Source organism: Schistocerca piceifrons, chromosome X, assembly GCF_021461385.2.
Source record: "Schistocerca piceifrons isolate TAMUIC-IGC-003096 chromosome X, iqSchPice1.1, whole genome shotgun sequence".
Lineage (NCBI taxonomy): Eukaryota > Metazoa > Arthropoda > Insecta > Orthoptera > Acrididae > Schistocerca > Schistocerca piceifrons.
The window spans coordinates 210,263,199-210,282,490 of NC_060149.1; the positions used below are offsets into that span (position 1 = coordinate 210,263,199).

General features: G+C 42.0%; 1 protein-coding gene across 1 annotated transcript in view; it reads left to right on the top strand.

The window, feature by feature from the left end:
* LOC124723106 (collagen alpha-1(XI) chain-like) overlaps positions 1-19,292 on the top strand; it is a 543,500-nt gene that overhangs the window by 231,800 nt on the left and 292,408 nt on the right. The window contains exon 2 of the mRNA XM_047248286.1: positions 6,831-7,031. Within this exon, the coding sequence (XP_047104242.1) occupies positions 6,831-7,031 (201 nt within the window). The remainder of the gene's footprint in view (positions 1-6,830; positions 7,032-19,292) is intronic.

The following is a 19,292-nucleotide window of genomic DNA, read 5'->3' on the forward strand; positions in this document are numbered from 1 at the left end:
TGGTGGGTTGGGATGAGAATCAGTTTGCAAATATCAGATTTTTTTAACCAGGAGGGGTGGGGGGGGGGGGGGGGAAGCTCCACTCCCCTGCCCCTAAATGGGTACGCCTTCTATTCACTTGGCGAACGAATAGAAAATTAAAGGAGTTAATTATATAAACCGAAATGTTTTAAGTATTTGACACCGTTACTTAGCTTCAGAGTAGGTGGCAGGTTCTTCTACTACCACAACAGCTAACTGGCCAAACATGAGGATTATATCCCTATAATATCCTTCACAGCTACATAATCTTGACCCGATCTATCCTCTCTTATGCCAATACTGCATCTCTATCTGCCCCACCAAAGTTCTGTCACTCCCTCCAAATCCTTGTACCTAAAACACTCCTCATTTTCTGCATCCGCTTACCTCCCCACCATATGGATTTTTCCCCATCTCGTTAAATACCCATCTCTCATCATTCACTTTTAACACCTGTCAACCCGTACACAATCCGCAAACTCGACTCCAGCAACCATTTTACCTCCGCCCTAATTTCACCTCGTGTTACGCTGCGGCACCTATACCTACACATTCCACCAAACCTACACACGCTCCATAACGACTCCCAACGAAACGCCAACGAACTCCCTCTACCAGTTATGAAATTCGCCCCGATATTTATCCATCGTATCAACTATAGATTTTCCCCACCTATCTCACCCCACATCAGGGCTCCTCTTTCTTTTTCATCTTCCTCTATCTTTTTCCGCTCCATACAACATCCCTGCCTACACCTCAATCCCGTGCTCTCTTTCTGTCTTCCGACCATCCACCCCATCCTCATCTCCATAGATACAACCCAACATATTCCTATGCTTATACCCACATCCCACACCCTGCAACCCACAACACCTAACGTTTCCTTCAGGGCCTTGATAACCTTGCCTTTGAAAGCCCATAACAAACACACACACACACACACACACACACACACACACACACACAAACACCATTTCCCTCCGCTATATATTTTCTCTAGTGCAGGTCCACCAATTTTTAAAGAACTGTAGTGCTTCTTTTTATTATTTATTATTATTATTCACATTTGGAAACTACTGGACCACACGATGTACAACAATGGGTATTTAAAGGGTTTTGTTTTGGCTTTTCTTGGTGCTCATATTAGTTCCTTTGTCCTATAACGGGCTTGTCTCCTTCTGTCTAAAGCTTTTTATGTCTTCTACATCAAGCTGTGTTGTTCCTGCTTCCTTCAGGTCTTCTTTTACTGCTCCAATCCATTTTATTGTGTCAAGTTTATCTTTACGCCGAGGTCGTAGATTTCCACAACTTGCCTAGCTAATCTTATTGGTTCCATTTTTTCAACACGCTCATAGAATTTTAACGTACTTTTTTTATATCTGAGTACGTGATGGTACTAGAGGTCGGTCGTTTGAGACATCACTAAACTTCCTTATGCTCATATGCATTAGTTGAATTGAGTGCAAAGGATAAATTTATTTCATAAAAAATGGCCCTCTACGCTAAAAGTGTTCATACTACCTGTTTGGGAAATAGTTGCCATCATATCTCCTTTTCTCGCCTTCCTGTTAATATTTCAATATTTTCTCTTCCCCGTACATCTTTTCACAAAAACTCCTTGTAATAACTCATTTCACATAAGGTACAGCATATTTTACCCTTGATTTACCTTAGTGTGTTTCTCCTTACTTAATATTTTTCATTCCTGCAGTATATCTTTGATCATTTGTCGGTTCATCAACATTGCACTGCTTCATTAACAGACCTCCGTTTGTCGTGCGTAATACTATGTATCCAAAACTTGTCTTTTTCTTATGGCCGGCCGCGGTGGTCTAGCGATTCTAGGCGCTCAGTCCGGAACCGCGCGACTGCTACGGTCGCAGGTTCGAATCCTGCCTCGGGCATGGATGTTTGTGATGTCCTTAGGTTAGTTAGGTTTGAGTAGTTCTAAGTTCTAGGGGACTGATGACCACAGATGTTTAGTCCCGTAGTGCTCAGAGCCATTTTTTTCTTATGTATTTTCCACTTGGAATCCTTCATCTCGCAGATACTTTTCCTGCCAACAGACATGGTTAGATACAAATCCACATGATATTAATTTGCCATTGGGATCATTTAGCTTCAGTTTCGATTCATCATATAATTTTCATAGCTCGCTTCGTCATATAAGATCCCTAAATCGCTTCATTGTCGCCATAGTCTCAGCGCTCCTTCGGTATTGGCAGCCACTAATTCTCTCTTCTTCATCACGCATATCACGTGACACAAAATAAATGCAACAATTTACATCAACAAAGAATCATCAATATACCTACGCTTCACGTTGACTTTAGGTACTCGCCACAAGTGGTTTACTTAACTATTCTATTTCATATGTCGTCCACACTGTCTCCACGAATTAAACCTACATTACCGGAGCTCTCCTCACACAAAAACCACTAACATGTAACCCCGAGTAAAATTAACACGGGTACACTATTCTGTACCATTAATATAGAGCTTAAACGTATATGATAACGGATCACGAGGCAAGTTGGTACGTCTCTGAAAATTTTACTACTCTGGTTTCTCCTTGAATACAGAAGTACTTTCTCTTCGACTGCAAACATTATTTTTTTTTTTAATTGACTTACACACAACTTTGAATTTGTCTGATCTCTCATCGTTTTTACCTCTTCTCTCTTCAAATTTTACATTGTGGTGCCCACACTAGTCTTCTGTTCATGTTATTATCTACACTGCACTCTTTTTTACTTTGTTATACATTCTAATTTGAATAGCTTCACCATCTACAAAACTGAAAAATACTGCGCTTGTGCAACAATTCAAATAGATTACCCCATGGGTCATCTTGATCATCATTGTCTCATTCTTCATGGCGAAGGCCTCTCCTCTTCTTCACAGTTATAAACAGTGGTGCCGGATTACCTCTTCCTGTTCTTACGGTTGTGTCGCCACTTTCCGCCAGATTCACTATCCTAGTCCTTTTCTGGGTGTGCCAGCAACGCATCCATAAATCTGACATCCGTTCGAGAGCGCAATGCACGCCACATATATCGTCTCTTTATTGTCAGAATTACGTGTGGATATTCCTTTCCAATCTTCTTTATCATTTTCTCTACGCTTTTGCGGGATTACTCCCCCATTCTCTGACCGTAACCGCGGCTCTAAGGTGCCTTGCCACGGTTCGCGCGGCTACCCCCGTCGGATGTTCGAGTCCTCCCTTGGGCATGGGTGTGTGTGTTGTCCTTAGCGTAAGTTAGTTTAAGTTAGATTAAGTAGTGTCTAAGCCTAGGGACCGATGACCTCAGCAGTTTGGTCTCACAGCACTTACCACAAATTTCCATTTGGTAACCGCAACGCGCAGCTAAAAATCCACTGAAATCAAATATATGAGAGACTGGACCAAATTCATACCCATATTATAGCTCGTGTACTCCATTTCCTCGGTGTCCGATTCGCCCGAGTAACATCTTCCCACTCTTCACAGTCGTCTTCATATTCGCTTTTGTCCTTTTTCCTTTTTCTCACTATCACCCTCACAATTTTCTGTTGCCGCAACATTCTTTTCCGCAGTGTGCAACAGATCGCGGAGTACACTTGCTATTGCCTCTGCCTTTTTCGCCCATCATCATAACTCACATAATCCATGATTGGACCTTTCTCTGCTTTTGTCTCTTCATTGACTGTTCGCGGCTCCTCTTCGTGACCAAACACGCCTGTCTCGGTCTCTATGGCAATCGGAAAACCTAGCGATTCAAATTCCCTCTTTCTAGCTCTCTTCGAATCTTCTTTAACTTCGACCGGATGTCTTGACCTTCAAATTTCACTGACGAGAACCTTTCACAAAAACGCCACACCACACGAAATCCGTTCCCAAGATAGCGTCTACACGAATTCGACCTAAACTCTTTCCGTTATGACTGCTCCTTTAAAAATATAATGGCTCCGTGCACCTTCATTATCCGCATGCTGAAAATAGGCCATACTCGTCTCCTACACATTTTATCCCGCACGGATACCTGACTCACTGAGTCTAAAATACACGCTATCACATTTCCATTCATCTCTATATCAGTTATCGGATAGGACGTGTTCACTTCATTATCAATTATAGTATCGGACATACTTCCTTCATTATCCTCTTCCCCTGACTGCGTCCTTCACAGCTTCTTGTCAAAATGAATGAGAAATACTCATGGCAAGTCTGTGTATTCGATGGGCATGTCTGGAACGCTCTCCGCTAGTGAGCTTCACATGGTATCATTTTGGTTGTTATTTAGCTGTGAATTTGGGTTGTGGATCTCCACAGTTCCCACTCGATAGGAATGACCTCCATCATTTCTCCTACTGTCGTGCCGACGCTCGTCTCACCTGTTGCGTGGTAGCCAATGCTCACGTTTCGCATGGCTTTTCCATCATCCACCGTCAAGCCTTGGAGTGTGCCTGTCTCACCAATTTTGACTGTCGAGTTCACGCTGTTCCAAGGGTGGGCAGGGGGGGAGGGGGGGGGGGGGGGGGCGGGCGGACCGTTCTGCACAAATCACATGGGCTCCTGCAATTCCATATCCCTATAGTATCCTAATTCCTGTAAAGCTCCCTCAAATGCTTATACTTCCTTCATATTTCTTGCTGCAACTGTGGTTCTACACTGAATTCGGCATTGCAACTTTGAGATACAAATCCGTACCAGTTCCTGGTCGATCATACTGTGCGTCCGAATACTGTTTCCGACGGACCATTTCCTTAAAGTACTATATAGGGTTCTAGTACCCTGGAAACTCCAACAAGTGGACGAGTTACATCACCTTGTTCTGAATTCGGCATGTATTTTAGAGGCATCGTGATGTCAAAGTTTCTGAAATAATATCAAGCTGCTTGCAGCAGCCCGTTTCCAATCGGATTTTGCCTTACACCAAATAGAACGGAAAAGTTTTGAATAATATGAATTAATTAACTCAAAATCGTCACAAAGGGATAAAGTGACGGATGATATCTTTGTATATAAAAGGGTTAGAAGTCAGTGCGATCTGTAGAACTATGTATGATAAATAGAAAGTATCTAACTGTTATTTCCGACGAGTAGTATCGCTATTTTTACCCCATAGGGCACGTTGTCGGTATTAGCGGTTTACACATGAACCTATGAAACCGAAAGAAACAAAAAGGAATTGAATTTCTAATCCAAAAGACGCTGTTCCAAAGTATTACTCTACGTATAAGTGAAGTAACAAGAATAATATAAATCAATTGCCTTGTCTCAGACGATAAAAGATCAGAAACGTTTTTACTATAAAATGTCGGAACGAGCTGCCTCTCTAAAACTGACTGACAACAATAATAGTGAACACTATAACTATTCTGACCGCACAGTAACACTGATCAGAGCAAAAAAATAGGCAAAGGTCGCTTTTGCTGCCGTGAGTACTTCATCCGACTTTCCCGTACTGCTGTTCGTATCTTCGTAACGAACGAAGTTGCAAGAAAGGTAATCGTGCTGGTTAATATCCTGCTGGTAGGCAAACAACATTTGTTTGATATACTGTTAGTCACGTTTTTATTACATCTACATCTACATTTATACTTCGCAAACCACCCAACGGTGTGTCGCGGAGGACACTTTACGTGCCACTGTCATTACCTCCCTTTGCTGTTCCAGTCGCGTATGGTTCGCGGGGAGAACGACTGCCGGAAAGCCTCCATACGCGCTCGAATCTCTCTAATTTTACATTCGTGATCTCCTCTCGAAACTTGGACACCGCGATGCGGAGCGCCTCTCTTTCAGAGTCTGCCACTTGAGTTTGCTAAACATCTCCGTAACGCTGTCACGCTTACCAAATAACCCTGTGACGAAACGCGCCGCTCTTCTTTGGATCTTCTCTATCCCCTCTGTCAACCCGACCTGGTACGGATCCCACACTGATGAGCAATACTCAAGTATAGGCCGAACGAGTGTTTTGTAAACCACCTTCTTTGTTGATGGACTACATTTTCTAAGGACTCTCCCAATGAATCTCAACCTGGCACCCGCCTTAAAAATGGTTCAAATGGTTCTGAGCACTATGAGACTTAACATCTATGGTCATCAGTCCCATAGAACTTAGAACTACTTAAACCTAACTAACCTAAGGACACCATACACATCCATGCCCGAGACAGGATTCGAACCTGCGACCGTAGCGGTCACGCGGTTCCAGACTGTAGCGCCTAGAACCGCTCGGCCACTTCGGCCGGCATTTTACAGAAGTAACTGCTACCAGTGTTTGTCCCGCTATCATATAACCATACAACAAAGGATCCTCCTTTCTATGTATTCGCAATACATTACATTTGGCTATGTTAAGGGTCAGTTGCCACTCCCTGCACCTAGTGCCTATCCCTTGCAGATATTCCTGCATTTCGCTGCAATTTTCTAATGCTGCAACTTCTCTGTATACTACAGCATCATCCGTCGAAAAGCCGCATGGAACTTCGCTTTCATGCCTTTATGTCTGTTAGGCAGAAATTTTGCGATTGATTTTAAACTAAATTCTAGCGGACGGGCACGGCTGAGCAAAGTGAGGGAGGAAGAGAACATGTTCTCTATTGCTTGTCTAGTCCGATTTAAAAACGTGGTATATCAAAAATTTATTTTTATGTAAACAATTGTTTTATTTACCTTCTGGACAAAGTCATTGGGAGGCAAGATAAATGGGATGCCCTGTATACTGTGAGGTACATATGCATCACACAATGTGCTTTAGTGAAATTATTGTATATAGCTATAGACGTGACGAATGTTAGAGGGAAAAGCGTGCTTTGTGTTGCAGGCAATGGCGTGGTGGACGTGCTGGAGGCGGCGCTGTTGAGCGCTCTGCCGCGAGGCGTCAACCGCACGGAGGGCAGGTGCCCGGGCGCGGAAGCCTACCACATCAGCAAGCACGCGCTCAGCAGCGTCCACACCGCAGAGCTCTTCCCGGAAGGCTTCCCCAAGGACTTCTCCATCCTCATGACCACACGCCTGCAGCCCGGTGAGTCTCACTCTCCTAAATGTTCGCTGTTTTTCCTAATAACACGCCTATTTGGCGCAGTGCAACGTCCGACTAAACACACGTACACACACGTCACGGTTATATGCCCCTGTGTCCACAGAGGACAACTGTTACTAATATAGTACGACAAATGCTTCAGTTTAGGAACCCTGTGGACCGCGCGCTATAGCCATCCCTGCACTAGGCGTATATTCCACCTTATTGCCCAGCCGTCTTCTCTGTTTCACCTCCACTGCTTAATTTCATCGTTATTCCCCATTCGTCTGATAAGAGTATCTGAAGACTGTAATGGTACTTGAATTACGTAACCATTACGACACCTCACCTGAACCTCTCGATGCCAGTAATATTCTACTGTGTTTCTGTAAAGTAGTTGACATATTTCTCAGACAACATTCAGATTTGATTTCATTAATGTAGAAGTACTTTGATTCATCGATATGTTTAAATTGCAGTGATATTATTCTTGTGTGTATTCTTTCTTTTGTCACTATGATCTTTGACGTACTTGTAACTCTGATTTTTGGGCGCGTAAGCGATTATTAGTTAGTTAGGGAGTCGGACCTTGAAAAAGTCAAGTCTTGGACGTCATGTTGGAAAGACACATATTATAGTCAGTTTATAAAATGTGAACGTTAACAGTGAGGAAGATGTTTTCAAGTATGTTTTGTATTGTGAAGTGATGTTTTTTGTGTTACGTGATATTGCAACAAAAGCAATAAAAAGGAAGTGTAACTTAAATTCGGAGTGCTAATTACTTTTTTACATCACCATTGTCCTGCAAAAATGTAATTTTCAAGAATGGTTTGTGAAACACATCTATAAAACTTTTGAATATAGCAGAATAAAACCTAGGCCTCTTTGCATCCGAGCTTGCAATCATCACCACCTACATTTTTGACGATTGAGCCACTATTTTACAACGAGACCAGCGTGGGAAACACGAAAAGATGAGTGCCTAGTTTATTCATTATTACAAGAAATTACTTTATTAACTGTGCTCTAATGACACCTGCCACATAATAACTTTGTTGTTGCCCGAAAATGCAGTATTCAGCAGCATGAGCAACACCACAATCATTATTAAATTTTGACCTTTGTTGTGGTAGCGTTGTTAGAAGACGTTTTCTAATTTATCGAAGAAACCTAAAATAAATTTCTCAAAACAGTGTTTTTTTTCTGAATAGCTACACGTATGATTCTCATTTTTTTCATTACTATACGGACATCCCATCTTTCGCCGAAGTCCTTCTAGGCTCATATCGAAAACATAGAGGATAATTCAGCGTATTATGCATATATCGAGACAGATCTGCACATATAACTGACTGGTTAAGGCACTATATTCACATGCGGGAAGTGCAAGGCTTAAAATCCCGTCCAACTGTCCTAACTTAGGTTTTCCGTAGATATGATAAATCGCTTAAGTTGAAGACAGAAAAGGTTACTTTGGAAAGATTTCTCATATGTCCTGCATTTACACCTCCGACCACTAATGATCACATCGTAGAAGTTACGTTAAATGAAGAGAGAGCACTGAGCCACATTTGGATCGAATCTAGTACCCACCCCCTCTTTTTCCCACATAAATCATAATTATACAATTTCTGGTACATCGTGGATGTGATATCGAAAATAGCTAAAGGAAAGAAAATCTCAAACCGACCGAGGCGGCTATTAAACATAGAGAGTTTCACGAAGACGATAATAGAACAAGATCATATTGAAATGTCTTCAAGGAGATGTGAGAACAATCAATGAAAATATGATAAGTGGAATAGCAATAAACAAGAACACGAAGAAGACAGCACATTTCATCAGTAAGATAGAAACAGGAGAATAATTAGTAATAGAGACAATTGTACAAGCATTCCAAATCTTCTTGTAATGTTCACATCGTGCAAGAGATGAGTTAGAATCAGACATGGTCAATAATGAATATAAAGTCATGCTAGAAATTATGCCTGATGAGATATACAAAGGCATTCCCGTTATGAGAAAAGGAAAATGCAGCTGGAAATGACGGAATTTCAACATGATTAAAGCCGGAGGAAAGGTATTCCTTGACATCTTCTATAGCGTAGAAGAATTTCTATTACTGTAAGGTGTAAAAGGTGGGGCTTAGGACTTACTAACGTCCAGAATGTAGCCACATGCTCAAATAGGTCTGCGATGAGAATCTAAAATGACTCGTTTCACATCATTAAGATCTATCGTGCAAATTGATCCTTGTAACTTGAAACAACCAAACTAACTACAAAAGGAACTTGTAAAACTGTCTGCAGAATGTCTCCCGAGGAAGACAGTTCGACGTCACGAGAAAGGAAACATTAAAAAGTGTAGACATTTTACCCTCCTGTCAGTGAAGCTTAAGATATTAGCTACAATTGTCGCCAACCATATAGTAAAAACACATTAGATGTTAATCGGAAATAGGATCAAAAAATGGTTCTGAGCACTATGGGACTTAACTTCTGAGATCATCAGTCCCCTAGAACTTAGAACTACTTAAACCTAACTAACCTAAGGACATCACACACATCCATGCCCGAGGCAGGATTCGAACCTGCGACCGTAGCAGTCGCGCGGTTCCAGACTGTAGCGCCTAGAACCGCTCGGACACTCCGGCTGGCAAATAAGATCAAGCTGGCTTTAGAAGTGTGTATTCAGTGGACTATATGCAAGCCATCAACGAAATAATGGGTCAGATAACTGAATATGAATGACCACTTTGTCTGGGATTTATAGTTTTAGATAAAGCTTTTGACTCAGAGCGAACAAAATCTGTACTAACAGGCCTAGAGAAAGAAGGCATTCATTCAACCTATGTTACTACACTGAAGAATACATTCATTAAACTGGAAATAGGAAGGCTGAATGTGAGTTAATAAAATATTCTCAACCACCTTCGTCTTGAGGATGACATCCTACTGCTTGTTGTAGTGCAAATAGCGAAGAAGTTGATACAGCAAATTTGAAAGTAAGCTTGAATGTTAATTTAACAGAATTACTCAGTATGTGACCAAGATATGGAAAATAAAATAGTATAAATGAGGAAAGAAGTCCCAGAATCAGTTGATGAGTTCTTGTATTTAGGGCAGTTGAAGAGGACGACCGTATGAGAAGCACAACTGGAGAGTAAAAAGGCCTGGAATTTTCAGTATCGAGCTCCCAGCGTGTCTGAGAAAGAAGGTTTACAAAGTCTGTAGAAGGTCTATATCCAACAGTGGTTGTCAAACGTCTGAAGATGATGACTTAAAGGGATAAAATACTGAATTTCGTAAAAAAAAACATCCTAAATATGTTGTTTCGTATACGCACTGTTATAATACGAAAGGGTTTCGTGAAATTCAAAAGATAAATGTAGAAAACATATAATTAGTTCAACTGAATGTAAATATTGAAGGAAGAGTGCGTGAATCATATTGCAAAACAACTTGAGACAGGACTGAGAAATGTGGTGAAGGGAAATCGGGCACAAAACGTGACTCTCGGTGGGAAAGCACATGGAAGTTTGAAAGAAGAAACAATTGTGAAATTGACTCATTATTATACGCACATCAAAAAAAGTTTTGCATCACCCCGGTTCTGGCAGAACTCCTGAAGATGGACATTGACTGTGGATACTGTATCACAGACACTGACTGTTCAGAGATGTCACTAAAGCCGCCCAAAGATGTAAACAACAATGCATGAGCAGCTCCTATTAGACGGAGGGCGTCCGACAGCCGATCAGTTCCAGTCATTCCACAAAGAAGGAGGTACATAGCGCGTGTTTTCTGTAGTTCAACTGTGCCTAGACGGTCAGTACCGCAGTTCGATCGCGTCAGCATTGTTACTTTGTGCCAGGAAGGGCTCTCAACAAGGGAAGTGTCCAGGCGTCTCGGAGTGAACCAAAGCGATGTTGTTCGGACATGGAGGAGATACAGAGAGACAGGAACTGTTGATGATGTGCCTCGCGCAGGCCGCCCAAGGGCTACTACTCCAGTGGATGACCGCTATCTACGGAATATACTCGGAGGAACCGTGACAGCAACGCCACCATGATGAATAATGCTTTCGTGCAGCCACAGGACGTCGTGTTACGATTCAAACTGTGTGCAATAGGCTGCATTATGCGCAGCTTCCCTCTCGACGTCCATGGCGAGGCCCATCTTTGCAACCATGACACCATGCAGCGCGGTGCAGATGGACCCAACAACTTGCCGAATGGACAGCTCAGGATTGGCATCACGTTCTCTTCACCGATGAGTGTCGTATATGCCTTCAAACAGACAATCGTCGTAGACGTGCAGCAAGGTGGAGGTTCCCTGCTGTTTTGGGGTGGCATTATGTGGGACCGACGTTCGCCGCTGGTGGTCATAGAAGGCGCCGTAATGGCTGTACGATACGTGAATGCCATCCTCCGACCGATAGTGCAATCATATCGGCAGCATACAGGCGAGGCATTAGTGTTCATAGACGACAATTCGCGCCCCCATCGTGCACATCTTGTGAATGACTTCCTTCAGGATAACGACGACATCGCTCGACTAGAATGTCCAACATGTTCTCCAGACATGAATCCTATCGAACATGCCTGGTATAGATTGAAAAGGGCTATTTATGGACGACGTGATCCACGAACCACTCTGAGGGATATACGCCGAATCGCCGTTGAGGAGTGGGACAATCTGGACCAACAGTGCCTTGATGAACTTGTGGATAGTATGCGACGACGAAGACAGGCATGCATCAAGGCAAGAGGACGTGCTACTGTGTATTCGATGTACCGGTGTGTCAGCAATCTGGACCACCAGCTCTGGAGGTCTCGCTGTATGACGGTACAACACGCAATGTGTGGTTTTCGTGAACAATAAAAATGGCGGAAATGATGTTTATGTTGATCTCTATTCCAAATTTCTCTACAAGTTCCGGAGCTCTCGGAACCGAGCTGATGTCAAACTTTTTTTATGTGTGTAGAAGAGCCATTGTTGAAAATGCTCCAGAGACTACGGCAATGAAAAGTGCAGTCTACGCAACATTGTACCACTGCATAAGCACTGATGAGAAACCGCAAAACATGAAGTATCCAAAAGGCGAGAATTCTTGGTGTTTCTTTAATCGTGCTCTAGCCAAAGGAGAACAAACAGAAACACATAAAACTGCTATCCATAGTGCTCTGAGACCAGCTGTTGTTGTTACAATGATAAATGTTTATCAGAGACTGGCATCTGATATAGTTCTCTCCAGATGCACTGCTGGAAAGACACAAAATGCAAATGAGTGTTTACATAGTATAATTTGACGAAAGTGTCCAAAGAATGTATTTATATCGAAAAGAAAAGTAGAACTATCTGTGACAGAAGCCGTTTCACAGTTCAATCAAATGTGCTATCTGACAGAAGCAACAAGAACAACAGAGACCACTCCACTGCCAGCAATAAGGACTTGAAGCGGTGAAATGAAAGACGAGCGAAGAAGGAAGCAAAAGGCCAAACGGTTCCTAGAATCTGAAAAAAGACGACGACATGCATTAAAATTGACGACCATACAAGCTGAGGTAGCTCAAAAAAGAACAAATTACAGCCCAGGCGTACTGAAGTGCAAGGGCCTGGGAATGATTCTGTTGCGTAGCTTTAATTGCAAGTCTCTCTAATTTGTGAAATTTAGCATTCAAATATAAGTTTTTCATAGTAAATATTCCCTAAATGTAATGAAATTTTTTGAGATAGCTCTTACTATCAGTAGTAACAGTCTTGAGTATAATTATGAAAAAAAGTTTAGAAAAGAAAATATTGATATGTGAATATCTTGATTATTTCAATAAAAATATTCAGAACTTTGAAAATTAATTTTAATGACGCCGTAAAAGATATTCACTAAAACTTACACAGAACTGTTTGTCTATATTACTAAATACAGAGTAAAATTTTTCAAGCTCATTCAAGTAAATTTACTGTATAAAAGAAGATTTTTTAAAAAACCTTCAAAATAAAATAATAATTTCTCAAAAACGGTTGGATAGATTGAGTTATAACTTTGTAGTTATATTTAACAACATGCAAAAATTATATGTTGAAAATTTGAGCCCAGTTGATTAATTAGGGAAAAGTTTCATTTTTTACTAGACTATCCCCTTAAGTTGTGTTTTGCGCTGCAGTTGACTCTTGATACGTCAGCTATTATTTGTATTACAGTACCTGCAACTACAACTACTGATATAATTCAAACTCGCACACCACCTACAACGACAACTCTAGCAGCTGTTGCTAATGCTAATAATATTACTATTATTGTTGGCTATTATTGTGAGCTAAATATTCTATGATGACTCCAAGTTGTCATCCTAAGCACAAGTGCCTGCTGCAATAATGACGCTGGAATGTACGGGAAAGTGTCGCCGTTGAGTGATGGTAGAATGATACAGAGTGGCTAAGACAGAATTTTTCTTGGTGTGGTATATAGCAGCTTGCTAAAAATGTATGTTAATGAAGACGAGCAGGAAAAACAATTGTGCAACGTTCGATTAAAGTATTAGTGGTGTGCTGTTTGAAGCAGTGACTTCGATGTAATATCTGAGCGTATCGTTGCAAAGCGGTATGAAATGGCACGAGCACATAAGGTCAGTAGTAGGTACGGCGAATGGTCGACTTCTGTTCTTTGGGAGAATTCTTCGAAAATATGACTGATCTCTAAAGGATACCACAAATAGCGCAGTTGTGCAACCCATACTTGAGTACTGCTCGAGTGTTTGTAGCTGATCTATAAAGCAGACCACAAACAGATCAGTTGTGCAACCAATTCTTGAATACTGCTCGAGTGGTTGGGATTCCCACCAGATCTAATTAAAGGAGGTAGTGGAAACAATTGAGATGCGTGCTGCTAGATTTCTTACCGGAAGGTTCGATCAACATGCGAGTATTTACGGAAATGCTTCGTGAAATCAAATGGGAATCCCTGGAGAACGACGTTCTTTTCGAGGAACACTATTGCCAAAGTTTAGAGAACCAGCATTTGCGACTAACTGCAGAACGATTCTACTACCAACAACATCTCGCATAAGGAGGGCGAGGACAAGATAAAAGAAATTACGGCTCGTACAGTGGCACATAGACAGTCCACGAGTTGTAAAAATATTCGCAAGACCGATTTACAGCCATCCAGGAAATATTTATTTTGTTATAGACCTAGTCATGGACTACAAAAATATTATTAATCAAGTAGCTGATTTAGGTCATTGTGACCATTTTCACACCCAAAAGAATAGCATAAAACGGCAGCTTGATGTACAATGGCTCCAAATTACATAAAATATAGAACCTGAAATCGTTATTAGCAAGCATGGCAGCATTCCCGTACCTGAATTAATCTAGTACACTAATTATGTAAAGTAATGGAGTCAATCAGGCAGGGAAATGCTTTCATTTTTGCTAATATGATTTCTGATTCCATATTACAGTATCAAGAATCATTATTAGCAAGCATGACAGCATTTCCGTAGCTGGTGAATCCAGTACACGGATTATCTAATGTACTGGCTTCACTCAGATACGAAAATGCTGTCATTTTTGATAATAATCATTTCTGATTCTATATTTTATTTAATTTGGAGACAATGTACATCAAGCTACCTTTGTGTATTATTTTTTTCGGTCTGAAGACGGTCGTTGCTGTTCTAAATGAACTAGCTGATTAATAAAATTTTTTGTGGATTTATAACAAAATACATAGACAATCGTTTTTCCCTCGCTAAATTTTCGAGTGTAACAGGAAAGGAAATGACTAGTCATGTTGAAACGTACCCTCCGCCATGCATCGTATGGTAGCTTGCGGGGTATTTATACAGATGCAGCTGTAGAAAAAGTAGCATAAATACAATTCCTTCTGCTTATGGCTTTTAGAAACAAACGCAGAGTATTGTGTTGTGTATGGTATAAGGTACAGTAGAACATCAGAGACAGAGATGTTCACAGCATATATGAAAGCTCTGTTAACAGTTAAAAATGTCTTCCTATACCCGATGGATGTACCGCATTTCCTAGCTGCACGTGGTAACGCCGTATATTCCAGTTGTTATAATTAAAACTCACTCAGTTGGATAGTTTAACGGTCTGGGAGCAACAACACTTACTCATCCAAGCAGGCAGTATTTTGCCCAGCGAGACCATGACCTCAGAAAACGTTTGTCAACACGAAGCTTTACCGAAAATAGCTTCTTGATAAGTAAAATAAAGGAGGAATTGTTTGAAAAGGTTTCACTCTCTCATATTAATAAAGGTCTCCTATTAATAGTAGCCCTTGGAAGTCGGTGAAACGTTCAAGAAATGGTATAATGCTAGTATAGGTAGAAGGCTGCCGTCAGGCCACGCAGATACAGAAGGTAAAAATATTGGGTGAGCATATAGGGTGATCAAAAACAGTCTGAAAATTTTGTAAGGGTGTTGCAGGATAGATTGTGCTGAGAAATAATTGTTTGGAAAAGAATTCGATACGTTGCGCCTTTTCCGCGCTAATTTCATTGAAATTAGTCAATCAGGCCGTTGCGCACGCATATTCAAGCGGTCCGCCAGATGTGCTTAGTGCCAGTTGTTCTCATAGCTTAGATGATAGCGCACTAGACTGCCCAGCCTTTAATCGGGCTCAATCCTTACTAGTGTCTCATGTACAATTTTTGTATCGCTCTCTTGTTCGGTTTTAATAAACCAAATGTTGAATACGTTTGGTGACACCGTCTCTGGCGGGCCGCTTGAATTTGCGCTCGTAACAGCCTCACTGGCTAACTTCAATGCTAATTAACTCGGAAACGGCGCGACGTGTCGAACTTTCTTCATAACAATTATTTCTCAGTAAGATACAAACCTGCAACGCCCTTACAGACTTTTCAGAGTGTTTCTGACCACCCTATATAATAACCATGGACTTCAATATAGTCTGAACTATACACTATGTGATCAAAAGTATCCGGACGCCTGGCTGAAAATGACTTACAAGTGCATCGGTAATGCTGGAATTCAGCTTCCACTCTCGCAGGCATATGTTCAATCATGTGCTGGAAGGTTTGTTAGGGAATGGTTGCCCATTCTTCACGGAGTGTTGCTCTGAGGAGAGGTATCGATGTCAGTCGGTGAGGCCTGGCACGATGTTGGCGTTCCAAAACATACCAAAGGTGTTCTATAGGATTCAGGTCAGGACTCTGTGCAGGCCAGTCCATTAGAGAGATGTTATTGTCGTGTAACCACTCCGCCACGGGCCGTGCATTATGAACAGGTGCTCGATCGTGTTGAAAGATGCAATCGCCACTCCCGAATTGCTCTTCAACAGTGAGAAGGAAGAAGATGCTTAAAACATCAACGTAGGCCTGTGCTGTGATAGTGCCACGCAAAACAACAACGGGTGCAAGCCGCCTCCATGGAAAACACGACCACACCATAACACCACCGCCTCCGAATTTTACTGTTGGCACTACACACGCTAGCAGATGAGTTCACCGGGAATTCGCCATAAGCCGGCGCCGGGACCGAGCGGTTCTAGGCACTTTAGTCCGGAACCACGCGGCTGCTACGGTCGCAGGTTCGAATCCTGCCTCGGGCATGGACGTGTGTGATGTCCTTAGGTTAGTTAGGTTTAAGTAGTTTTAAGTCTAGGGGACTGATGACCTCAGATGTTAAGTCCCATAGTGCTTAGAGCCATTTGAACCATTGTAATTCGCCATACCCACACCCTGACATCTGATTGTCACATTGTATACTGTGATTCGTCACTCCACACAACGTTTTTCCACTGTTCAATCGTCCAATGTTTACGCACCGTACACCAAGCGAGGCGTCGTTTGGCATTTAGCGGCGTGATGTGTGGCTTATGAGCAGCCCCTCGACCATGAAATCAAAGTTTTCTCATCTCCAGCCTAACTGTCATAGTACTTGCAGTGGATCTTGATGCAGTTTGGAATTCCTGTGTGACGGTCTGGTTAGATGTCTGCCTATTTCACATTACGTCCCTCTTCAATGGTTGGCGGTCTCTGTCAATTAACAGACGAGGTCGGCCTGTAAGCTTTTGTGCTGTACGTGTCCCTTCATGTTTACACATCGGAAACAGTGGACTTAGGGATGTTTAGGAGTGTGGAAATCTCGCGTAAGACGTACGACACAAGTGAAACCCAATCACCTGACCACGTTCGAAGTCCGTGAGTTCCGCGGATCGCCCCATTCTCCTCTCTCACGATGTCTAATGACTAATGAGGCCGCAGATATGGAGTACCTGGGAGTATGTGGTAGCACAATGCACCTAATATGAAAAACTTATGTTTTTCGGGTGTCCGGATACTTTTGATCACATAGTGTAGCAAGAGTGTTTTAACGTTCAGAGAAGAGACGCACATAGAAATCTAAAAGTTAAGGGGTGAGGGGTAAGGCACCACTGATGTTTTAAATATACTGATGAAAGTCAGAAGGATCTTGAGACAGTTGCTAGATTTACACTGACATCTAATTCGTAAATCTTAACAGGTAGTTTCATCACCTTCACATTTCTAATCTGATGTCAGCACGACAGGGACACTAACATTACACATAAGAGACAGATTACTGCAGAAAGCGCAGAGAAGACACATGAGGCAGAAACCTTTTGCACAGCACCAAATGCATCCACTGTCTGATGCAAGGAATATAAGGTATTCCTTAAACAACAACAGCCCATTATTTCAACCATACAGACACACATTGGTCGATCAGTGAAGGTAGGCATAGTTCCGCGTTCAACCCTAGACGGGCTAGTTGGGTCTGACCGACCGCCGGGTCATCCGCTGCCAATGGGGCCATTGGATGCAGTATGGAGGGGCATGTGGTCAGCACACCGCTCTCCCGGTCGTTGTCGGATTTCTTGAGCTTGTAACTGCTACTAATCAGTAGAGTAGCTCTTCAGTTAAACTCACGAGGCTGAGTGCACCCAGTACCAATACTCGTTGAAACGAAAAATCTGTGGCAGTACCGAGAGCCGAACGCGGGTCCTCCGCATGGCATTCAGCCGCAATGACCACGCAGCAACGGAGGCGGACAGGACAACCAATGTACAAGCCACTAAATACAAAAACGCCATAATTTTAAACCAAACAAAAACTCAATGGAAACAAGAGGAAACCAAAAAAATGGCTCTGAGCACTATGGGACTTAACATCTGAGGTCATCAGTCCCCTAGAACTTAGAACTACTTAAACCTAACTAACCTAAGGACATCACACACATCCATGCCCGAAGCAGGATTCGAACGTACGACCGTAGTGGTCGCACGGTTCCAGACTGAAGCGCCTATTTGGCTTTCTTCCCGAAGCAGGTGTTTTGGTGAACAGAATAACACTATGCGTACAAAAAAAACCACATGCATGTTGCTTGTTGCAATAGGCAACTATGGTTATAGATTTATGATCACATATGAAAAAATTCTATCATGTATTTTAAAAATTGTATTTCAAGTATAAAACACATTGAATTGTTCCATAGTATTAAAAAAATGCACATGGCGCACATATTGACACTACTGGTATAACTTACAGGTTAAGCAGCACTTTTAACAAGCTTAGTTCGATCTGTGTACACACATTTCTGTTAATGCTGAATGCAGCCATTCTTATGCTTTAGGTCACAAATACTTTTGTGCATCTCTCATGTTGTAGTAACCAATTGGAGTTATGTCACGTACAGGAAATCAGTAAATGGAAATACAGTGAAATGCATGACTGGAGATTAGACATATGTTGTAACTCATAAAAACAATATTAATTTCATTACTTTCCTATACATAGACACTTATTAATAAATGCTTATACATCTTTCATCATAACCATTCGCCATAAGGCAATATTTAGCAAATAATTGCCCTTTTCACATGTCAAATTCTGCATGTATGTCATTATGTTCACATGCAGCTATGCAGTCATCCAGTTCAACGCCTACAAGAACATTATGTTAACTTATACATTCTGCCTCTTCACTGAATGCATTTTTACACTTTCAGTTCTTTGGCATATTCTATGGCAAAATACACTCCTGGAAATGGAAAAAAGAACACATTGACACCGGTGTGTCAGACCCACCATACTTGCTCCGGACACTGCGAGAGGGCTGTACAAGCAATGATCACACGCACGGCACAGCGGACACACCAGGAACCGCGGTGTTGGCCGTCGAATGGCGCTAGCTGCGCAGCATTTGTGCACCGCCGCCGTCAGTGTCAGCCAGTTTGCCGTGGCATACGGAGCTCCAT